Here is a 24,817-nt window from a genome sequence, read left to right on the forward strand (position 1 = left end):
CTGAGAGCTGATCCCACTTCCCCTGCAGTCAGTGATTAAATCCTCCGCTTCGGTCCTGTTCTTCCACATCAAAAAAAAATACAAGGGCCCACGGCTTTAGCTACTCTTTTAAGACGTTTTCCAGTTTTCAGGAAAAGCTGAACAACCTCTAAAGGTCTCCAGCCACTAGGCACGAGTATTTTCAGGAAGATACAGATGAGGAGAGAAGCACCCTGAGCTAGACAAATTGACCAGAGGTGACAGCTCTTTTCAAATCCAACTCAAAACGCCTTGTGCCTCAGGGATTATCTGATCATCTCCTTTTGCTTCCTCTAATCCAGTGGGTGATCGCATCTGACGATAGCTTTAAAATAATAATCTGAGCAAAACAAGTGATTCCCATGGGAAAGCTCCGACTGTATAGACTTGTAAAGAAAATGCCACTTTTCCCCCTATAGAGCAAGCCATGAGTATCAACCATCTGCGCAGATATTGCAGTCCTGGAAAGCTCCATCCCTTTAATCAGAGCTTTGGATTTCATAGCAGGCATTTAATCGGCTGTGGGAGTGTTTTCAGCCAGGTTACGTAAATGCTGTCAAGAAACCAAGTGTCTGAAAATGATGTATGTAAGGAATGTGCTAGTAGGAGACAGAGGGGAGGCTTTATTGTTTCAGGGTTGCAGTTTCACAACAGTTATTTAAAAACCTACTGATGAAATTGGCAACATCCACAACCCATTGAAACTGGCTACGCAGGACACTGTAGCCCTACAGCCTTTGTGGGTCTTGCAAGTGCCTCCCAGGGAGACCCACTCTAGGAACCCAGTGCAATAATGTTGGAGGGTGTAGGCTGAGCAGGAGAGGAGCTTGAGGCAGGAGTCTGGTGTATGAGAAATGACAGGCACAAATGTTTAAAAAATGAAGTTTTCTCCAGTGGGCATCTGTGCCTGTATGTGCCTGAACTGACGACGTTAGAAGTGTCTGCATGTCACGCACCTCCTGGAGGTGCCTGCCCTGCCACACACAGAAACTCCCAATTAATTTCTTGCAGGAGTGAAAGTGCCCTAAATTAAACAATTCCTAGGGGCAGCTCTCATCTCAGGCTCTCCAAGGTTAAGGGGTGGGAAAACTGAACCGTTCCTTCCTTCCCGTAATGAGAAGTGACAGCTTCTAATTAGGATCCATCAGAGGGTGCCCCAGGGAGCCGACGGGACCATTTTTCAGAATGCATTGTTGAAATTATTTTTTGTCTTAGACTGGCATGTTGGCTCAGCTATCTCCATTATCTTTCCCAAGCTTACGTATGTACTTTGAGTCATCTCACTGCTGTGCCATGCCTAAAAGTAAGCATACGAGCTCTCAAGAAATCTTGATGCTCTCACAGCCTTGTCAGACCTTAGGGACAAGCGCTGAGCAAACTGTGGGCATGGGAATAGTATAAAAGAATGTGAATGGGGGAACATTCCAGCAGAAAGTGGTTGATGTCTGGATATTTTGGCGTGTTACTTGGTACTTTCCTTAAAATATCAGCTCCCAGAGTCAAAGCATTACGAGAGAAACTCATTATTCTTTCAAAAACCAATCTATATTCCAAGCACTTACAGTGACAAAAAAGCTCCACAATGTGAGGTATTGCATCTTAATTCCTCTAGAAAAAGGAAGCATATTTACTTTTTAATTCCACCTCATCTTTCACAGTTCAGACTGGTAATCTTCCTGCAAAGAGGATGCCTTGCCTTGAGTGAGAAGAAGCTGTTCTGAGCCCGAGTCAGCTGGGTTCCTTTTGAATCAAAGGCAGTGAGAATTGGTTTCAAAGGGACAAAACAAAACAAGGAGGGGCAAAGAGCATATTCTCCATAGAAAATGTGACACTACAATTAGAGCCCTGTGACTCCATTGCCTGTTTGTTTTCAGTGTCTGCAACACACACGAAGCCGTTTAAAGGGGAGCTTGTGCCCTTTACATGTGCACAAAGTCTTTACTGCCTTACCAAGGTACAGCCATTTTTATTAGAGCCAGGGAACATTCCAGCTCCCAAAGGTAATAAAAATGCAGTTTGGCAGAAAACAATAGCAAACTAGCAAAGATTTTTTGGCTTGTTTAGGTGCGGCTAAACTTGCTGCTAGTGCCTCTCTCAGTGGGGTTCTAGCATCAGCCCCCCCTTTCTCCCTAGAGAACAAAGACACCTTGTGTTCCTAAACTGTCCCAGGGCTGCCGTGTCTGGCCCAAGCCTCCACAGCTTCACGCCTTTGGGACTCAGCTGAGGGTGTGACTAGCCTGTCCCCAGGGCTTGTGAGCCTCCACTCGTGAACTGAAGGACCTGAGGATTCCGACTCTGCTCAGCTCTGGAGCATCAGGTGCCAAGTCTGTGGTGGTATGGGCTCCTCTTCTTTTGTCTCTGTGTCACGTTACAAGCAGAGATGCCAGAAGAACAATCAAGTTGACACTAAGCTAATTACAGAAAGACCTCTAAATGTGAAAAATTGTTACCTGCCTGTATTTCCAGCTCTACATGTCTGACCAGCCCAGAAGTCTTACAGTGCTATTGCTCATTCGCTTCCCTGCACACATACCAGAGGCCATATTTGGAGAGAAAATCCACAGAAGTGCCTGTTACTCTCACAGAACCTGTGGCTGCACACACAAACAGCCAATTTGGCACGCAGGCCCTCAGCTCTCGCACAAAAATGCGCGTTGTAGCCAGCACTGCCTGCAAACTCAACCTCAAGGAGTGATTATAGTCATATAAACTCTGTTTCTTACATAACACTAAATAACAAGCCTCATGGAAAGTGTCTCTCCTGGCCCTGTTTGTATAATTTAGACAAGAAAAAAGCCCTGTCAGGGCAAACTAGTTCAAGCCCCTCTTCTCCAGATGATGAGGGGTGTTGATGGTTAGTACGCTGCCTGTCAGACTTGGTTCTACAGCGCACTGTCTGATACCCCAAGGAACGTAGCACAGGACAACTACGCTGATACTCAAAGCTTTTTATCTCTCAAACTCTGCCAGTTACTCCCCTCTTTCCCTAAAGAAGCGAAGCAGGCTGAGGAACTTCCAAGACAGCAAGCAGCAGTGGACGTCAAATGAGCAGTAACTAGTAATGAGATTCTAGTTTGAATCCATCTTTCACTATATTTCATTAGATGGGCATGGATGGAGGTGACCTGTGTAAAAATGACTTCACCTTTCCCTAAAATAGCTAATCCTCCACACAGCAAGGCTGGATTTGTACAAGACAACCTCAGCACTTGTTGCTAGACTGCTCAAGACATCAGGAACCAGTTCAGTTGTTAGAATCTGAAGGATTCAAACCCTAAGGTTTGCATTAACTTGGAGTAATTTTTTTTTTCCAGTAAGATATGTGGATTGAAAAATCAGGATAGTTGTTTTTCAGTGCTAAAAATTGTTGGAAAGGAATAAAGAGGAATTCCCCTTGGGTTTGGATTCTATTAGGCTGCGGTTCCATTTGTTTCAGAGGAGAGACCTAGATGTGGAACTGAACTTCCTCAAAGTTAATTCCCAGAGCTGGGTATTGGATGTAGGTCACTTTCTGACTTCTTTCTCAGCTGAGCTAGAGATACTGTTCAGTTTTCTCTAAAAAGGGGAAGCTACACGTATCCTTTCTGTCCTATCCAGGTCATTGCCTCGGAAGGCAGCGCCACAAGGTGTAACCATAAGAGCAGTGCACGTGTGCAGCGTGTGAGCCACGGAAAGCTGCCGTTTCCAGGCTGTGTTTTTAAGGAGAGAATTCTCTGAACCACTCTTTCCACATACAAATTCCTGCATTAAGCATGCAAAATAGGCACTGCAGGACATAGGTGTTGGGGAAAGCGTCCTTCTATGTATGACCTGAAGATACATTTTGGACAAGATGTTTTCCAGCTTGACTGACCCTGGAGCGGCCTTCCATGTCTGATAGAGAAGGTGCCTAGAGCAGAAGCCTACAGAAATAGTCTGTGTAACAGTGGCATCCAGTGGGCAAAGAAAGATTCCCAATAATATATTTGGAAAAGCAGGACAGGGCTGTGTAAGAGCAGAGGCGTCTCTCCCATATCCAGAGCGATGCTCCCCTGCTCCAGCCCGTTGCAGTACACATTATAATGTCCTCACTGAGCAAGAGACTGAGATGAACTCCAGTTTACCAGATGCAGCATTGCATTAGCCTTACAAAGTTTCCCCTAACATCCAGCCTGAGTTTTCATTGCTGCATGTTGACCCATTACTTTTTGGCCTACCCCCTAAGCACACAAAACTGGTTGTTTCTTTCTTCTCAGTCTCAGCCTTGTGCATGAGGACAGTTATCTTGTTCCCTCAAGTCCTTCCTTCTCTTAGATACAGCACTTCTTCTGTCTGTCTCGCAGTTGTAAACCTCAGAAGGAAAACCACTTAACGGTACGCATTCTCCATCTCCTGGCCGAGGGGTACAATGCACTGCAGTTCTGGGCACAACCAAGTGGGATTCAATCCACCCATTTTCACAATCACCCCAACGTGTGTGTTTAAGTGGTCTGGCCAACATCACTTTTACGCAACCCACAGGACAAGGGACAGAGTCCTCCTCTTTGGCTTTTATCAAAGAGCAACGGCAAGCTTGTTTTTGGACAGGTCCTTTGTACCCTGTAGACATAAAGGTTGTGGTAACTGCTGTTATGCTGTGACGCTCTTTGTCTCAGAATTTTGCTCTCTTCGGCCTTTATAAGCCCTAGGCAACTCTGCTGCCTGGTGTCTTTGTTTCCTCCTTCTGAGTTTTAGGGCTCTACATAGTATTCCTGATGGGCTAGTGGGAAAAGGAATGGCATACGTGATTTTTTTATGACCTTGCTGCCATATTGCTGTTGTAAGTGCAGGGTCTTATGCTGGCAAGTTCTGTGCTGTGGTCGCTGCAGGCCTTCTGGGTTTGGCACAAACACGTGACTCAATTTTACTGCTGTGAACGCTGTTCTTCACTATCAATGCAGGCCACTCTCTTAGCCCTTGTTCTGCTATGCCAGCCTACATCAGCAAAGGCTAAATGTAAAACAAAATTCCAATCCATTAGCTCCAACAGAGCCATGTTTGACGTGCCACTGAGCAACAGAATGAGGCAGGCAAGCTTAAACAGAGTGCTTACGAGGTGTCCCTGACCTCGGAGGGGTGATGTCAGTGGAGTGTGTCCTACCCCAGACACAAGAGATCCACGTGAACAGCGTCATCAGTATCACCAGCACAGAGACAATACAAACTCCTCAGTAGCCTCTGCCTCGTTGAAGAGAAAGTTATTATAAAGGCACTAACAGCTTATGCCTTCAGATTAATGCATTCTGAGTTTGAGTGCCACCAACGATCCCACGCAGGCAATATCTGAGCTATGATCTTGCAAAAAAGACATCCCTGGCAGAAGACTGTCCAGTACACTGCAGGTAGAGGCTTTCAGGGCCCTCTGGCTACTTGGTGAACAAAGCAGCACGGTGCCATGAAGGGACTTACACTGAATCCCAAAGTCTCCCTTACAGTGGACTAAGTTACCCTAAAATCACCCCCAAAATCGAACGCTCAGACATTTAAAAAAGAGCGTCCTGGCGTGGATCCTGCGTCCCCTCACGGCCAGCCATTCCTGCGGGTTTCAAGGGCCATTTTGCCTGTGCAGAGAAGACAGAAAACGACCCAAATATTTATTGTCCTCGACACCACGAAGGCGTCGGGCGAACCCGAAACACGGAGCGCAGACGGCACGGGCGGCTCGACCCGCCTCGGGCAGCGGCGGGGCGTTTGCCAGCCAAGGCAGGAGGCGCGCAGGAGCCCTGCCCGGGCCACACGAGGGGCCGAGCCGCCGCAGCCCGCCCCGGGCCCTGCCCCGGAGCCACCGCAGGGGACCCCACCGCCAGCCGGGGCTGCTGCCCTCCCGCAGGCCTCGGGGCCAGGCCCAGGCCGCGCCGCGGGGGCCTCCCGCGGCCTCCCGGGACTTGTAGTCGGCGGCGGCCCGCGGGGGGCGAGCGGGGCGGGCGGGAAACTACCTCTCCCAGCATGCCCCGCCGGCTGTCACCGGGCGGCGGCGGCCTGGGCGGGGCGGGCGGCCCCGGGGGAGTGGGGTCGAGCGGCGCCGCTGCAGCACCTGAGGAGCGGCCGGTCGCGGCGCGGCTCCTCAGCCGCTTCCACGGGGGTAAGAGCGGGCGCCTTGGGGGGCTGGGGCAGCGTCGCCTCCGCGGGTGCGAGGCCACCTCACGGCCTGGGCGGCGCGGGGGCCCCCGGGGGTCTGGCGGCCCCGGGGGCGGAGGGGGGTCTCTGGGTGTCATTGCCCAGGAGGGCCTAGGGCGACCGGTTCCCGGCGGGGCGTCGGGGGCGGGAGCGGGGAGGACGGCCCCGGCGCTGCTGCTGGCGGCGGTGGGGAGGTGCCTCCGACGGGGCTGCGGCCGGGCTTGAGCCCGCCTGGGCCGCCGCGGTGGCCGGGGCCGGGGCTGGACTCGTGTCCCGTCCAGGGGAGGCCTTGAGCGGGGACGGAGCCGGTGGCTGCGGCGATGGTGCCCACCTGAGCGGCTTCTCGTGTTTTCTGCTCCCAAGGCCACTGTGGCAGGTCTGCGGCTCAGGCTGCTGCGCCCAGAATGAATGAGGGAAGGAAGCAAGCGCAGCCCTTGGCAAAGGACAGCGGCTTTCTGGAGGGTTGTCTGAATTTTGTTCTTTCTCGGCTCTGTCAGGTACGTGCCTGGATTTTTGCCCTTTTCTTTCTTGGGCTAAGCTGGGAATAGGTCTGCTCGAAGTGGCTAGTTGTCTTTCTGCCAGTTAGCCAGGGTTGAGTCCATAGTGGGGCACGTCTGCTTGCTCCTGCTCCATTTTTGTTTCGTTTCTTCTGGAGGGCGAGTGCTGGCTGCCCCGGAGGGTGTAAACATACATCCTGTTTTCCTGTTCTGAAACAGGTACTGCAGGTAAGTCCTTACTCGCGAAGGTGAGAGCTGAGCGCTGAAACATTGGCAGTGGTTTCTACTGGGCATTTTGTGTAACTGGAGCATGTGCCGTATGCCGAGTATAACTCGGAACTGAAGCACGTGTGGCTTTTTCTCTCCTGTGTTTCTGTGATATTTGCAATCTTCCTGAACTGAGAAAGTCGTGAGAACAAGGGCCAAACTTAAACCTGGTGAAGATGGTACAGCTGCATTGGAAGCACTACGTATGTTTGTTCTGGTTTCCCTGCAGACACTCAACTCCAGAACTTGCTTTCTGAATATAACAAATTCTAATTTCTACCTCACTTAGAAACAGGTGAGCTCTGGCTCACCTTCATGGAGGTCACTTGAGCTTGGCTTTACTACTCTACCTTCTCTGTTTTTGGCTAAGAGCCTCATTACATCCTCTGCACTTCTCTGTTGCTATAGGAGGAGTTTATTTGGCTCAAATGAGATACCGTTCTTATTTCTCCTCTGTTTAACAGCTCCTTGGTTTCCTAAAACTACTTCCTATGAAGAACAATGCAGTTGTTCATCCTTCTAGGTCCTTCCTCCATACTTGATTACCTGTTGAATTTTTCATCCATGGTTTCAGGATATAGATGAGTGAATTGTCAAGGGACATGGTTACTGTAAATAACCCACACTACCCACATTGTTGTGATTGGAATGACGTTGTGTGTCATGTTGATAACAGAAATCAGAAGGGGAAAGCTTCAATAGCCTTGGCAGAGCTAGAGAAGTTCTTGTCCTGTTTCCAGCTTTGCTTTCTGCTCTGAATTATAGGTGTCTAGTTTTGTGTCTGGAGCAGCTAACTTCTGTTGGGCGGATGATGGTTCCCTTCAAGAAGTTCTTCCTTAAGGCAGCCAACTGACAGGGCAGGAGACTGGGTGTCAGGTGACTCACGCTGTAGTCCCAACTCTGTCACTGGTGTGTCTTCAGCACCTCATGCCTGTTTTCTGTGCTCATCTTGTCTGTTTCCGTGGTGGGAGGACATGAGTTCACTTAGGACTGGCAAGTGTGCCTGCAACATGTGTAACAAACAGTTACCTAGTTGTCATGTAACAGTATCACCACTGGTTCTGTTTACTTGGAAAATTATTCTCTTTTTAGGCTTCAAAAAGGTAAATATGTTTCACATCCCTTTCTCTGAGTCACTGACGTGAGAAGAATCTTTATAAACATATGATATTTGGGTGGGCTTAATTCTCTGCTTGTTGTGATATTGCTGTACACCTTCGTATGTTTTGACATTTATTTCAAATACATGTTTGAAGCTCAGTGACTGTGAAAATCCTGTGCCAAATTAGTGTATAAAGAATCTGTTATTTTCCTCCTTTGGTCTGCAAGGGCTGCTAATCCACTGCTGGGGTTGTTTGGGAGGGTTGGGAGTCCATGCGTAGTGTCTTTCCACTAAAACTTTGACAAATGTCTTGGAAGTTGCAAAAACTGTAGAAGTACTGGAAGTGTGGTGGTTGCTATTGTCTCCTTCCATTTTTACTTGGAAAGGGATATGTTCACAGCTTTCTAAGCTACCTTGGTCACAAGCGTGTGGCTACATGACCACCATGGGCTGTTCAGAGCTGTGGCAGTTATCTCTGAAACAAGCTCATCTCTTGCCTTGCGTTCGTGTAGCGTTAGTACTGGTTGCTTGCAGAGACCACTCTTGGTTGCCTATGGTTTTGCTGAAGTTGGAGGCTTTGTCCAACTTGATAATTAAGCTCTACTAGGTCACGTTGCCCCTGCCTGCCTGTTCCCATCAAATCTGTTTGCCTTGCTCATCATCTCTTGATACAGAACTGCTCCTGGGCTCTGGCAGAATTCAGGGTCACGCTGAATGTGACCATACCACTTGCGCCAGTACTGATCATGCCCTTTCATTTCGAGTTGCTGGGATCCAGGAATAGAATGCAAAGTCCTGTGAGCAGACTATTTGAGTCCTAGTTGTTTTGCAAGGTTTCTGATTCATGGCTTATCAAGGGCATTTATGGAGAGGCCGGGGTGTTGTAACACAGTGTGCTCAGAGGGAGACCAATGCAACTTTCAGTACACTCACTAAGAGCTGTGATTGGAGAGATCATTGGATACTCTTCTCTCCTTAAGCAAAAAGTGAGAAAGTGGAGTCTCTTGTTTCTTGGGAGACTTACAGAATTTAAACTTTTCTGCTCCCTCTGTAATGAGAGCTGTTGTGGTGGTTGAAATTTCCCTGAACAGGGAACAAGTCTTCTAGCATTTAGACTGGCTGTATGTGGAAAATGGTTGGTGAAGGTACATGTGTGCTAGCAGGACAGTAATGGCTTGATCTTAGACCTCGATTCACATTCCTTGACATGACCCCAAGGAATGCAAGGATGTGTGCTGGATCGTGGGTTGATACTTTCTTTTTTCCCGCTCCTGTGACTAGTATGGGTCAGGCTGTGGAGAACAGAACTTGGAGCTAGGATATGTGAGCTTTGTTCCTGGCTCTGCCCAGTTCCATATATAACCATGGCTCCATTTCCCATCTGTAAAGGGTTCTTGCATTCTTTAAAGCACTCAGCTATCCAGAGCTGAAAGATAACATCTGTGCTTCTGAAACGTACAAACTTGTAAGTGAATTGGCTATGTGCTGACCCTCAAACCCTTGGTGAGTACCAGGGAGGAAAGCAGCAGCTAACTACTCAATTCTTTCTGCTCCTCCACAGCTGATGTCTCTCTAGCCAAAGGCATGTCTTGATAGATTAGACATAAACCTTTTGATCTGCTCTTAGAGCACAGAAAGGGCAAGTTCCAGGCTGAAAACTGACAGGAGTGCAATGTTGACCATTCTGAAAGCCTGAAGGGGAATCTGAAAGTTGGTAGGATGAGCTATCAAGGCTCATCAGAGATTCAGCAGGTTTTATGCTCCAGTTTGCTCTATGCCAGAGTCTGAAGTAGCTACTTTTCGTTTTGAAAAGTTGGAGGAAGTTGTGTTCCTAACTGGGGTGATTTGTAACCCTATTGTGTCACTACTGCTGAGGATACCAGCATCTAAATGCCTATGAACCACTGTACTGTGTTTTCTCCAACCCACTATTCAACCACTTGTCTACCAGCAGGACTTCAGTGTTAATTCCTCTTGATTTTTTTTTACTCCTGCCGTAACGTTAGTCTTCAGATTTTGAATGACTTGTGGGGGAACTTACTGTCTCTCTGGACAGACAAGGCAATTGTGTAAATAGATTTGAAGATTATGAACTTCTAAGTGATTTAACCCATATTTTTGTGGTAAATAGGAGTGATAGCTGGTGTGAAAGAGATGCAGACCTGAGCTTTACCTAGGGCTCAACACCAACAGCTCTGGGCCAGATGGCCTTGCCTCTGAGAAATATATTAAAGCAATGTCTAAATAAGAGCACAGTTGAAATCTGCTGCCAAGACAGATTTCTCGTTGGTATATGTTTCTGTGTGGTCCTCCTTTTCTAGGTGACTGAAAATAGGTCTGGAAGCAATTTTGGTGAGGGCACCTAGTCCATCCTTTGCCACAAGGCATGATAAACTACACCAAACCCATGGTTTTTCTATGTAAAGTGAAAAAGACCTTAATTCAAACCTAGGAAATAATTGCTTTTTTTTTTTTTTTAAACAACATTACCTGGTGTTTTGGGGCAGGGAGTATGTGTGTTTGTTTTTACTGTAATGCAATGTAAATTTAACTCTGAAATCTGCTATTGAGGAAAAAGTGGATTCTCATCAGCCCCAGCTACTGAGCATTTCGAGGCTTGAGGCAGCAATCTGCGAGCTGTCAGGTCCAATTAAAGCAAACGGCTGGAGCTGTTTTTCTCCCTCCTGGCGAGAACACAGTTCATCAAAAGCCAGAAGGAAATTTCGTCAGGCTCATGAGCAATTATCTTGGGGGATGTAATAAAGAGAGATGCACTAGATGCTCAGTGTGAACTTTCGCTTATAATCACTCTTAATTCTCCAGTGGGCAGATGAGCAGTGATCTCACCAATTTAAAGCCTGAAGTTCTTGTGTTCGGTAGAAGCTGGTAGAGGGAACTTGTTCTTTTGCAGGGTTTGTCTGATGTTGGCTTGTAAATCCGAATTTTGAACATCCCTGACCTGGCAAAAGATATTCCACCTTTCTGTGTGTTGTGGGTTAACCCTGGTAGGTAGCTAAGCACCACACAGCTGCTTGCTCACTTCCCCCCCAGTGGGATAGGGAAGAGAACTGGAAGGGTAAAATTGAGAAAGCAGAACTCCACCGGGTGTAACAGTTGCTTGGCAAGGCGAACACCACTACTCCAAACATCCTCCCTCCCTATTTCTTTCCCCGAGCTTTTATTGCTGAGCATGATGTCATATGGGATATCCCTCGGGTCGGTCGGGGTCAGCTGTCCTGGCTGTGTTCCCTCCCGAATTCGTGTGCACCCCTTGTGCATTCTTATTCACTGGCAGGGCAGTGTGAGAAACAGCAAAGGCCTTGGTGCTCTGCAAGCCCAGTTCAGCAACAGCTAAAACATCAGTGTGTTATCACCGCTGGTTTGGTCACAAATCCAAAACAGAGCACCATAAAAGCTACTATGAAGAAAATTATCCCAGCCAAAACCAGTACGCTGTGGTATACCACAACTTCTGTTGTTGGAAGCCTGTGACAGCTGTTTATCTTTGACTTACTGGTGGTGTTTCCTGAGGGTTGTATTTGCATTTGTGTGGTTTAAAGCAAATATTGACCTACTGTGCAATCCGGTTTGTTTCATGGGTCTAGTCCATTAGTTAGCACTGAGCTGATTCATTAAAAATACTGTGCTATATCTTTGCTCCAGGTAGATCGTGTGGCTGATACTGTCACTTTCTGTTTAACTTATTTTGTTACTTGCCACTGACAAAAATCCCTTTCTGGTCCATAGAATTTGGTGACAAAACCAGTTTGGATTGAGGCTATGTGGATGAGTGGTTTTTGTAGCAGGTTTGCTTTTCTGTGTCTGTGGTCGTCACAGGTTGGTTGAAGTTTGAGTAAAGTGAGAATTGAAGGTTCAAGGCCAACTCACTTCTGATCTGACTGCTCTAGACAAGCTTTTCGTTCATGCCTTCTCACCCAACTGGAAGAAGTTCTCTGGTTAATATATTTCTTGAGACTTCAGCCATATTGAAGCTGTGATATTTCAAAACCCATCTATGATTGAAATTAAGGAGAGGTGTCTTCTGTCTGACACTTCAGTTGTGGTGGTCCAGGATCTGAAAGTAGGCAGTGCTTTTTGTCTGTTTAGCCTATATCTTCTTCCATCTTTAGGATCTATTCTAAGATTGTTTGCCAGTTTTTAGGAAACCAGAATGCTGGGGTCAAGCTCCTCAGAAGGGTTTGCACAAAATCAATAAATTTGCTGGTGCTTCTTTTAGGCCTGCATTCTTTAACGAGGTGGAAGAACAGGTAGTAAGCCAGCGTGACAACCACTGAGAGTATTGCTCCTACAACTTGAAAGGGAAGGCGACGTTCCCCTCTCACTGTAACAAATCACGATCAGAGTAAATGGAATGTAAAATTCAGGTTAGGCAAAACAGATCAGTGGGCTGGCATTTGTAAAGGACAAGTGTTGATCGTAGAGATGAAATGTACTCAGTGGGACCGTCTTTAAGCATAGTGCCTGGGTAGTTATTTTTAGCATTTCCTCGCTCTGTGTCCCAGTATTTCAGGATGTGTGCCTGCTCTTACACAGTGAAGCTGAAACGGCAAGATATTAATCCCTGAGCAAAGGCATATTAATCACCTGCTTTATTCTGTTTATGTAATACAGTTAAATATACTTTGAGAGCAGGTGAGGTATGGGGCATGGAAATGGTCTAAGCTCATGTGGCTTTTTTCCTGATTGATTGGTTTTAACAGAGTCAGCTGCCCTATTTCTAATTTTTTTCTGCTGAGAGTAATTTGTCAGTAAGAATGGCTTCATTTATCTGTTATTGATATTTAACCCACAGAAACATCATCTGCCTTTCTCTTGCCCTCTGTGCCAGTGATGCCCCCTTGCAAAATTTAGACTAAACAGAAATCCTGAAAGCACAAGGAAAAGTGAAGCAAAGTATCATTGAGACCTCGTGGCTTTGCAGTGAAATATTAAACTATTCACTTCAGCCAGTTCTGCAAATCCTAACTAAGATGAGGTATCTTCTGTGCTGTAATTAGGATTTGCAGTGTGCCCAGGCTCTCCAGCCACCTCTGTGTTAGCCACAGAAGATCAAGGCTTGGAAACTGCCTTCTTCAAAATGAAGAGTGGGGTCTCGCTAGACGTTAAACATGTTGGTACCAAGCAGTGTTGGGTGAAAGAGGTGCTACACTGACTGCCTGGAACTCAAACATTGCCTGTATTGCCTTAATCGTTTTTTCCTCTCCCAGGATAAAATGAATGCAAGATCCTTTCCAAACCGTATTTCAGCTGGAGTGTGCTCCCTGGCTCTGGCCATCTGTTCGTTGCTGTTGCTAGCAGGGCTTGAAAAGTAAAATGTAACAGTGCCAGGGGTGATAGCCTTGGTATTTGCTGTTGGTTCCTGCTAAGATTAGCGTGGTTTCAGCTGGAAGATTCCTGTTCTGTTGAAATTTTACCCAGGTACCTGTGACCAATTTACACGAGAGCATAATTGTTCAAGAGATTAGCCTTAGTGGCAAAATTAAGGTGAGACTGACCCTGATAGTGAAGTTTTCATTGTTTCTTTTATTAATGTCCTTAGTTAGGATCAGATGGCTGTTTTAAAGAAGAGCGGTGTCGTCAGGATTGGGCTCCATTCTTGTCTTTTTGGGCTTGGTCTGATATCACTAATGTTCTTTCAAGACTTGGAAATGCTTGGCTTTGATCTGCTGGGCCTTTGCTCACATCTGCAAAACCTCTTGCAAGCAAGACCTTCCCAAGGAGTTCAGCTCCTGCTGACTAAGCTTTACCGACCAGTCCCTGTTCTTCAGTCTCAGAGGCTAAACAAGACCTGATCTGACAGTGCTGCTCTTTGTATGAGCAAGGGCTGTGGAACGAGATCTGGGAAACAATAAACAACTAAATGGGCCTGACTGCATGTTTTTCCACACCAAGAAGCAGGACTTGTATTAGTGCTGTGTTATGAGGTAGTGTTAAAGCCGTGACGTTGGTCTGGGTTTCTGCTGTTGCAGGCAGCGTTGGTGATGTGCTCGGTTCCAGGCTGGCTGTGCTGGATGTCTGTAAACATTTTATGAGGTTTGCCCGGTCTGCACTGGGATCCAGGAAGGATAAAGCAAGTGACGTTTATCTTGATAGAGCTCCTTGGCTTGCAGTTATTTTGCTGATGTCAAGCGAATAGTGTCTGTATGCAGAGTGCTCTGGCTCTGCTTGGTGTGTTCACCTCTTCCCTGAGAGAGATGAGTTGAGAACCAAACACCAAAGCACAATTCCACTCATTTGCTAATAAAATTCAGACCTGGCATACCTTTGTTCTGCTTGTTAAGTCCTTATGAGCACCGATCTAATCAGCACTGATCCCAAAGGATCATTGTCCGTTTCAGTGATCTCTGTAAATGTTTGCATTCATTTCATCTGGTTACTGCTGCTTGCAACTATTGATTGTTATGGCTCTGTTAGTTATACTGTTTTCCTGATCCTTTCAATGCTTTCTGTTGCTTTCCAATGGAAGAATCTCATCAACATTAATTTACTGTGCTGCTATTGCTGCTTCTGCCTTCGCTGTTTCACTGAGGATGAAAGGCTGTAGAGGTAGCTGAGGTGTAAGCTAACCCCCAGTCTGCTGCAAGTTAATTCAATAAACCCAAGCATGTGTGCAGCTCCTCCTGTGCTGCTTATTCGCTGTTTGTATGAGGGGGGTGGTCTCAGAAGACAAGCTGTAAAACTCTTTAGATCCTCTTCTAATTAAAATAAGCTTCTTTACCCACCTCTGAGTTGTGCTGAGGGTGCCAAAGCTTAATTCTCTTACTCATTGCATTGTATAGCATTTGCAAACTGTCATGTGGAAGAATGGGTTTATAGCTCCCTAGTAGTGTCACAGGGGCAGCGTGAACACAATATGTGTTGAATAAACAAATACTGAGTTTCGAGAAGCATTGATCAGCCTGGTTTTGTCAGGCAGAGGACAGAGGAGGATGCACAACATTACTGCGAGGGAATTGCACGTGATCTGGTGCTGTGGACGTCTGGGCAGGATTCATGGCTTTTAAAGCATAAAAATAGTGATGCTCACTGCAGCCGTCCTCAGGGACTCTGACCTAGACATGTCTGTCTGCAGCTGGCTGGAGAGTAGAGCTGGGAGTCTCTTGAGTGGTGGCTGGAGGGAACAAGGTGACTCAAGGGGGCAGGTTCTAGCCCTGAGTGACTGCCTGGGCTCTAGGAAGGAAACACGGCTTTTAGCTCAGCTCAGGGCTGTGGGAACAGGCTGATGCCTCAGGGCCAGGCCAGCCTGAGCTGCTGCTTTAGGGGTGAGTAGGGCAGGGGGAGGCTTGCCCTTATCTGGGGTGGATCTTCCTCCTGCCTCCACCAGCAGCCTCAGCCCTTGCAGCCCTGCAGCCGTGGGGCTGGGTCGCTGCAGTCCCCCTGGGGACGTGTCAGTCGTCGGGGTGCCCTGAGCGTCCTCCCCGTCCTCTGAGCCTGGACGGGAGAGGGCTCTAACACACCTGAGCCCAAAGGATCGGGTGGTTGTATCAGTTTTAGCCGTTTGTAGCCTGCATGTGCTTTGTATTCTTTGGAAAAACCACCTAAGAGCAAGAGGGTGAAAGTAAGTAGATGGCATGTGCTCTTTGGTAGGTGTTGGATGCTGCAGATCTCCAGTTATTAGAGATACAGTATCCAAAATAACAGACTGTACCTGAGGAGAAAGAGAATGAAAATAGTAAGAAATGGGGGATGATGTTATTTTCCAAAATGCTTAGTGTAATAACGACCTCTTTTGGGGCTTGTGAATTAACGGTTGGGAAAGCATTTCAGGCTCCAGTGAGCTGCTGTGGAAAAGACCCGTAACAAAAGTTCTGCTGCAGCCATCTCCACGTGAGTTCACGAAGGATGTTCAGGAACTAGAAACTCTAGAGGAACATCAAAGCCTGAGCTTCACAGGCTCGTGCTGCTCTTCTGACAAAGTGTGTTAAGTATTACTGGGATTTCCTAAGAATGGACTCATAGGTTACACCTGGGCTGTTCTTCCCCGTGTCGCAGTAGATGAGGTCAGAATGTTAGGTTAGGATTCAGAAATATGCTTGCGTCTCACGATGGATTATTTATTCATAGTTACTTTAAACTCCCATGGGAAACTGGTGTTTTCTCTGTGAATCATTTCTGGCAGCTATACTTATCCTTCCCTGGAATAATGATGACCCAGACAGCATCGAGGGAGGAGTATTTGCTTCAATGAGTGAAACATTTCCACTTAGGAAGTAAATAATGCTGATCTCTGGCAAGGCTCAGACTGCATGAGCATTGTAATTCATCTTGTGAAGGTTTTTAATGGTTCTTTACTCGTTATGCATTGCCCCTGCAGATTAGATGGGAACGCAGAGTGCATTTGGTGCATTTTTGTGTGGAAAATGGAGTATGCACATTAAGAAGACAGCCTTCAGATCAGTGAGTAAGGGATTGCGTGAAGGTCATTGCAGCACAGGCACCTCTGTTAACTTGTATTCAGCATCACAAGGTGCACTTGAACTACAACAGCTTCCTCGAGCCCTGGGATGAGTGTATGTGCAGCTCCTTTGTGAGTGGTAGGGACCTGCAGAACCAAGGGAAGCTTGATGCCTGTGGCGGCAGTAAAAGGCTGTTTCCATCTGGATCCAGCTTATTTTGGGCTGCCAATTAGATGGATTTTTGTCCTTGCAACTTGGTACCTGTGTTAATGATGGAGATTGCTGTCTATTGGCTGTTCTGCCACAAGACACCTGATGTTGGCATGTCATATTGCACCCCTAAGTAAATTCACAGTGCAGTGAAATGATGCGTTTCTCCAGGACTCTTCCTACAAAGCATCTTCGTGTAGCTTTTGTATTTCACTGGCAGTTTGAAGAAGGGATCTCTGTAGCATCCATGTCAGAAAAGTAGTGGGGAGGTGCACAGAGGAAGTGTGGTTTGGCCTGTATGTAGGTCACACATTTCTAGGACCGAGGCAGTTCTGACCCGAGGTTGGTACTCTGCCATTTGACTGCTCCGTTGAGCACGTCTCACAATATATAGTGTGGCAGCCTGCTCTGCTGTTTTTAGGTAGCAAGGAATCATCCTCCTTTATACTGCAGCGTCTTAAATTTTATGGGCTTGTGGCACAGCCTGGAATATTCTGTTATGATTAATAATTTTTGGAACTGGCATTGCCTTCCTTGAAATGCTGAGAGCTCTGAAGTCTGTGATGTTTCATTCATTCCTGGGGAGAGGGAAAAGGTCCACTGAAATAGCGTAAAACTTAAGGTTGGGGAGTGGCACTCTATCCTCATCTTAAAAACCCTGTGCTTTTTTGTTTCCGTTGCCATTGTGTCTCTGGTAGCTGTTGCACATATTCCTGAATTTGAAATCAAGGGCTGGTACTGCAGTTTTGTAAAGATTTCTTGCCCAGTTCTCTTCCCTCATATCCAGCGCTCTGGAATAAGTCTTTTGGGTATTATGCAGATGTTTCTGTGCCTTAGAAGTCTGGCTAGTTTGTGTCTCCTTCCCATCTGTGCTAAAGCTGTGAGGATCCCTGTTTTAAAGTATAGATTTATCTACTCAGCAGGTCAGGCAGCTTCTGTAGCCAGGTCATTCTGGGGAAAATGGGATGTGTTGAGTGGCATTGCTTAATTGTATATTGTCTTATTAGGTGTGCTGAACATGCTGCTGATGATGGTGAATGTGTTGCTGATGACACTGCCTGTCTCCAAGACCCCTTACGTGGAAGAATTTTAGAGGTTGCTGTGCAGATCAATGGACGTGGACCCCTATGCCAGCATGCAGGTTGGGATGCGGGTAGTTCGTGGAGTGGACTGGAAGTGGGGCAACCAGGACAGTGGTGAAGGAAATGTTGGGACTGTGGTTGAGATTGGTCGGACAGGCAGCCCAACCACTCCAGATAAGACTGTCGTCGTGCAGTGGGATCAAGGCAACAGAACCAATTATCGGACTGGATTCCAAGGGGCTTACGACCTTCTGCTGTATGATAATGCACAAATAGGTGAGTAGAGCGTGGACAAGAAGCACAAACACTAGTGCTGTAAACCCATCTCCTTCAGCCTGTGACACCTGCCTCCCATGCTAGCTGGAATGTGAAGCCTTTTGCAACTGCCTGTGGACTCATGCTGAGCAGCAGTGCACGCTCAGCCTGTTTGTGGCAGTGAAATTCCTGTTTGCCTCTATGCAAAGGCTTTTCTTTCCTCTTTTTTGTCTGTGAGTCTAACAGTTTCACTTTCTCATTCTGTTAGATTCTGGCATGACTTTTAGGATGAGTCCCTTAAGCCAGGAAATGGATACTTCATATTACACATATCACTTCATATTATGTTATTGCATCATCCTCAATATGTCCACAGTACATGATTTTTTTTCTTTAAAACATGCTGATGTAGTTCTAAGAGCCCGGGTCAGCCTGGTTTCTGTGGATTTTGTGTGGATCTTATATTCCTTTGCTTTTGTTCTCCTAGGTGTCCGTCACCCTAACATCATCTGTGACTGCTGCAAGAAGCATGGTATACGGGGAATGCGGTGGAAATGCAAGATGTGTTTTGACTATGACTTGTGCACACAGTGTTACATGAACAACAAGCATGATCTGTCTCACTCCTTCGAGCGCTACGAGACAGCACACTCACAACCGTAAGTAGTGCTACAGGGGAGTCCAGTTAGCCAGGCTGAGTTTTATAGGTCTGTCCTCTGCACATTAGCAGTATATTTTGCCATTTGAACTAATCTCCTCCTCACATTTGCAGAGTGCTGGTATTTTTTATTGGTCTTGGTTGGTTTGAATTTTGTGGCTGTTTATGTTTCTCATCCTTAGTTTAAAAGGACAGACAGCTCATTTTCACTGAAGACCCTTTTTTGCAATCGTGTATCCATTTGCTGAATATATGCTTAGTAATTGGAAGGTAAATCAGTGTCTCTAAGCAGGATAGCAAAGCAAAACTCATCAGGTTTGTTAGTTTGTTAGTTATCAGGTTAATATTAGTAGTAGTATATTCAAATATATTCTGTGTCATTCTCATTACAATATTCTGCCATTAAAGGCCATGTATAGATATCTCTTGAGAGCAGCATAGGTGAGAAAACCTTCTGTCTGCAGTACAGTGTTGAGTCTTAGGTGCACACACACGTTTTAGTTCACATGTAGTAGCCTTGGGCTGAAGTCTTGCCCGCTGTGGTTTTCCAAAGCTGAGTCTGATACGGGTTAGCTTTGGAGGTTAGCAAAAAAGACAGCAAGCGTTTAGCCCAGCTCAGCCCCTGCGGTCTGAGTTACATGCAGCTGGGTTTGTGAAGAACTTGGCAAGGAAGGATAGGATTGACAATGGAAATTCTTGGTAAAGACAGTTCCTGAAATAGGTTTCTGTGATCCTGATCCCTCACTCTCTAGCGTCCTTGTCTTATTCTAGTTCATGCTTGAGCAATCGGCATCCGCCTGCCATCTGTCAGAATTTCCTTCCTTTATCCTTTCCTGGAAGTGCTTCAGTAAAAGCTTTCCTAGGGAGGATTAGAGAATCTAGAATTCCTTGCATCGTTGAGGTCGGTTTTACCTGTAGTTTCTGTAAGACCTTTGTGTTGGCTTTTCTTGAGGTAGCCTGTGTAGATCTTTGTATATCCTACAGAGTGTGGGTTCTTCGGTAAGAATTTTCTGCAGGGGGGAAGTCTCTGTCTTGCAAAATATGTTACCTGTGCCTGGTGTGAAGGGGTTCTGACTTCTGCAGGGCCTCAGATTGCAAATTAAAAGCAGTCTCTGTTTAAACTTCAAGTCAGTTGTTTGGGGTCTCAAATCTCTTATCTGTAAAGCACGGATGATGCTATTTTTCTAGCTCTCAGTGATGTGAAAGGCTGTGTGAGCACCTCAGTGAAACTTGAGCACAGGCAGAATATCCACAGGGGGGTGGTTCCCAGCGTGCTGAAGAGAGACATAGCTTCATTCTGTACAGTCCATGCTCCCAAGTGTTTTATGGACTCTAGAGTAATCTAATATCATTGGAATTTGTAGGGCAGAAATGGCTGCAGTCTTTGGCTGTCATAATTAAAATTGTTATTAAAGGCAATATTGCAGTGATTACATTTATCCCTAGGGTATTTTTGCAACACACTAATAACTTTGGTTGTTATCCAGTATTTGGAACAACACATGTTGAATTAGATTAAAACCTAAGATGTATTGGCTCAGGACATCTGGTTCTCACAACATTCTTCAGTGTTGCTTGTCAGCAGCGCTGTCCAAGGCAAGGTCAAAAGTTTTCTGAGGCCAGGGAAAGAAGGCAGTTGTGGTGAGTTGTCTCCAACATTTAAGTACAATTGGAGGTGGAGTTTCTTACACTTCTTTCCTCTTTAAGGAAGCTCAGATTTCTGAACTGGTCAGCTTTGTTTTCCTGATCTCTAGCCATGAATTTCACTGAAAGTGGCAGGTTAACATGAGAGCTGTTGAGATGAGAAATGGCTGCTGTTATATTATTGTACAAAAAGGGAAATCATGCTAGGAGGTTAATGCATGGTGGTTATTTTGCTCTTTAAACATCTTGCTTAGCTTACCTTGGTGCTTTATTTTACTATCACTGAGAATCTTTGCATTGAAACCCCTCCCTTGTGAGGGCAGAGTTTGGAGGAGAGAAGTATATTTTTATCACTTTGTCTCAGGGTTTGACTAAGACATCTTTGATAAATTGTTAGGAAAGCATTCAGCAAAATGCAGTGAAAATAGCATGTTGTAGCTAAGCTGTTTCAGATGTAGTACCCAAAGCCATGCTGTTTTTTAAAGCCAGTCTATAGCACATGACACTGCAATAAAATGAATGCTGATCAGTGTTTCTTTTTAGCTGAGCTTTTTCCTAGCCCTCTTTCGTTATCTTCTCTTTCACAACGACTGCCAGCCTTGATGGTGTTTAAAACAGACAAAATCTCAACCATTCAAAAAGTGATCTTTGTCTGCCTCCTGTTGAGCCACAATCTGGATAACGAACATCCAACGATTATAAGAACATGTGTAAATAATCTCTCTCTTTTTAAAAGCATCAGGTTGTAAAGCACAGGTGGGAGATCTGTTAACAAGTTAAGAAAGGTAGAAGACTTAGGCTTTTGATGGATAAGTAAACAGTAAGTTCAAGCATAAGCTTTTTATCCTTCCAAGCCTCCACCTTCTCTCTCTAGGTATTAGAAGGAAAATAAATACAGCATTCTGAGGTCAGCCCTACCCCTCGTAGGCTTCCCCTCCCCTTCCCCTGTGGAGCAGCTGCTGAGCTTGGTTTTGCTCTGTCTGGGCTGGGAGTTGCTAAGAGCCTGTCAGGAGGAGGTGCGTGTTCACGGGTATGGATTGGGGCACGTTTGTAGGCACCTAGAAAAATGGATTGTACCCTGGGCGAGCAAAACGACTGGGTCCGTAAGTACTTTGGTGGCTTGGTAACTCATGAGAAGGCTTTCTGCTAGGGAACAGAGACTAGGAACAGCACGGACAGAAACAGCAGAGAGGCTGCTGTAACGTTATGGGAATTGGAAGCTGCTTTAACAGGACATCAGACCCCCTGTTTACTATCACGTAGGTATTGTTTTTTTCCTTTTTTCTTAAGATGGATGGGTGTGTATGCCTGTGGTGTGGATTGCAAGGCAGATAGAAAGGTCTGTGTTATCCTGGAAACAGTCTAGCCACCACACTGCCTGTCTAATCTGCTGTGCTTTTCAGCAAGTGAGCTAGGCTGTGCAGTCTGCAGCTTGGGTTATGAAACGTGCTGAACTCCTTATGACTTTGAGCTAGGAGACTGCCTGAGCCGTTAATGCTTTCATCAGCGTACACCCTGGTAACGTCTGTAAGCGTTGCCTTAAACTTAACGGTGGGATACAAGGGCAGCTGAAAGGCAGCTTCACTCTCCCTCTGAAGTGATGTCAGACTTTCTGGAGAAGTTACTAACTCTCTCCTTACTCCTCTCCTCCCCTCCGCCCTGACGCTCTGTGTTAAAGATGTGTTTTAATTGCGTGAGACTTATGTTAATTGACTTGGGTGTTCTTCTTTGGGAAGCGTGTGGGTTATTAGTGGCACAGCTGGCAATGAAAACTTAACATGCCCTCCTCTGATGGTGTGTAGGATTGCTTGGTGTTCGTAGCAGGGCTTCCCCTGCTCTGTGTAGGCTATGGGCTGAAGTTGTGAAATCCAGATTTTGATGACTTTGGTTTGCAGATGTTGTACCTTATGCTGTAGAATGCTGGTAAATAGTGATGTTAAAATGTATTAATTTGCATGCATTCACAGTGACCGTACTCGGCCCTCGGTGAGCTGCCTTGCCCTAATATAATTTGTGGGTTGTGCATCCCATAGAGCATGTGGGGAATTTTTTTTTTTTGTTGGAGCTACTAGATTTTATTTGTGCCCTACACAGCCCCTACAAGGCTCCTGAAGTTCTGAAAGAAGGATGATCTTTTTTCCTTCATGGCTAAGCATGCTGTGTGCGAGTGAGTCAATATAATAGTTTTGAATCTTTATATATGTTCAGCTTCCTGAGTCGGCGATATGACATTCTGGTGTCTAACAACATGAGACCCCACCACAGTCCTGCTCTTGTGTGTAGATATCATATAGACTGTCACTGAAGTGTGCCTGTTCCTCATGCTCACACAGCAGCCTCTATTCCCAATTATCTGCATCCCACAGTTGGGAAGAACATTTTAAAGCTCACCATGGAGCTCACAATTTTTGATGACCTTTGAAGATAAAGCTGGGTCTTCTTTAGCCCAGCGTATTATTCACTAGTTGTCTTTCTGCTGTCAGTGGAACAGTGCCTTAAGTATTCTGACCTTCCTGGGGAGACCAGCTTTTAGGATCAAAGACCCTTTTCAGCTATTTTATCATTTTCTCTTGCTTCTTACATGCTCTTCAGAACTGAAGCCATGTGTTTCTGTAAGTGTGGTACCCTTGGTCCTCATGTGACAGACCTCAGTTGGAACAGAGCTTTATAAAGTGTGAATAGTAACAATAAATTAGTTTGTTTTCTCTTATTTTGTTTTTCCAGAGTCCTAGTGAGCCCTCGACAGAATTTGACTCGCATCACATTAAAAGGGACTTTCCAGGGGGCTAAAGTAGTCCGTGGCCCCGACTGGGAGTGGGGTAACCAGGATGGTAAGCTGCTTTTGAGATGTCCTGTAAAATACCATTTGATTTTTTTATTTTATTTTTTATTTTTGCCAAATTGCTAGTTGAAAATGCATGTGCTGAGCAGTAGCTTCTAGGGGGGCTGTTCAGATGATGCAGGTTGCTGTTCTTTAGAGTATTAAGAGAGCTGCTCTTGGGGTATGACTGTGTCTAATCCACTGATACCAATTTCTGTCTAGCACTACAGGGTTAAGGAAACTTCACTATCCATTTCTATTCCAGAGCCTTGTACACACTGCAATGTTTACAGCTTCTTTTTTCCCTCAATTAAGTTGTAAGTCCAAAGGGTTCCAATGTTGACTCCACCACTTACTGCAGCTCTGGGTTCAGTGGAGGACACGGGTACTTGCAGGGTCTGAGCACAAAAGCAGCTTATGCTCAGTACAGCTTATCCATCCTTTTGAGATCAGATCAACATTTACATGTCTGAGACTTGGGTTGCTTACAATGATTATGCCCTGCAAGACAAGTGAGGAGAAACATAAGGCCAGCCACTACTTGATGTTCCTCCACCTGGCCCGTGTTAGGGAGAGATTAAAGATTTTGGGTGGATTTTACAACGCTGCTGTGTTTTTGTCTTGCCACAGCGTGGTGCCACGACACTGCGCGTTGCCTGGCTAGGCAGCGTTGCTGTGCACCCGGAGGAATGGCTGCTTCCACACAGAATTCAGCTTTCCCATATTTGTATTCCAAAGGAAATGGCTGGCTGGCTTTCAGCGAGTTTAATGTAGAGATTCTCTCCTAGCTGGTCAAACCGAGTTGTCTCGTGGTTTAATCTCCCTAATTAAAAAGGTGACTGAGATCTCGTGCCTTCTGCAGATCAAGGTGAATCATGCAAGCTGTGAGGAAGATGTATGAGCTGCCGAATAATTTTTTTTGTGTGTGTCATTTCCTTCTTTCATGTATACGAAGAACACTTGAGTGGAGGGCACTGCTTCAGGCAGCAGCGTGCTGTCAGTGAAGCAGACCTGTGTGCTTCTATTCAACATGTGAAGCTGACCTGTGATACGGCCCCACACAAACCCTTCCTGGTGGCAACCTCTCTGTCAGAATTTCATCTGCCCCAGCTATTGACTTTTGGCTCTATGCCTACTCCTCTGTGGTGAATAGTTGGAGAACTGACAAGTTTTTTCCTTGTTTTTTAATTTCTTTTCCCATCAGGTGGTGAAGGCAAAACTGGACGTGTGGTTGATATTCGTGGCTGGGATGTAGAGACTGGACGCAGCGTGGCTAGTGTCACGTGGTCTGATGGTACCACGAATGTCTACAGGGTTGGACACAAGGGAAAAGTGGACCTGAAATGTACTGTGGAGGCATCTGGTGGCTTTTACTACAAAGAGCATCTCCCAAAATTAGGTGCGTAGAGACAATCTTCTGTTGAGAAATTCTGATTCATGCTGCTATTTCCTGACAAAAAGCCATTTTGCTTGCAGACAGAAAATCAGCAGGTGCTTGTATAAAGTTCCCACATAATGTGTATGATTTAAAAGAAGTGGTCTGTGTGTGAACATATTGCTTCATTTCAGAGGGGTTAGTAAAGTAGTTTGGCCTTTCAGTGGTAAGATTGTGTAAGGCCATCAGATGCCCACAGCTGTATCCCAAGGAAGGATCTTCTGCCAAGGCAACTTCTTGCTGCTGCAAATGCATGAAGCTACCTTGGGAGTGCCT

At 46.0% G+C, this 24,817-nt stretch overlaps 1 protein-coding gene across 2 annotated transcripts in view; it reads left to right on the top strand.

Moving 5' to 3' along the window:
• Positions 1 to 6,022: 6,022 nt before the first annotated feature.
• MIB2 (MIB E3 ubiquitin protein ligase 2) overlaps positions 6,023 to 24,817 on the top strand; it is a 35,289-nt gene continuing 16,494 nt past the window's right edge. For both annotated transcript variants that reach the window (XM_068414953.1, XM_068414954.1), the window contains exons 1-6: positions 6,023 to 6,118; positions 6,517 to 6,650; positions 17,654 to 18,004; positions 18,471 to 18,642; positions 23,010 to 23,116; positions 24,311 to 24,505. In XM_068414953.1, the coding sequence (XP_068271054.1) occupies positions 17,758 to 18,004; positions 18,471 to 18,642; positions 23,010 to 23,116; positions 24,311 to 24,505 (721 nt within the window). In that variant the 5' untranslated portion in view covers positions 6,023 to 6,118; positions 6,517 to 6,650; positions 17,654 to 17,757. The remainder of the gene's footprint in view (positions 6,119 to 6,516; positions 6,651 to 17,653; positions 18,005 to 18,470; positions 18,643 to 23,009; positions 23,117 to 24,310; positions 24,506 to 24,817) is intronic.

This window comes from Nyctibius grandis, chromosome 17 (genome assembly GCF_013368605.1).
Source record: "Nyctibius grandis isolate bNycGra1 chromosome 17, bNycGra1.pri, whole genome shotgun sequence".
NCBI classification, from domain to species: Eukaryota; Metazoa; Chordata; class Aves; order Nyctibiiformes; family Nyctibiidae; genus Nyctibius; species Nyctibius grandis.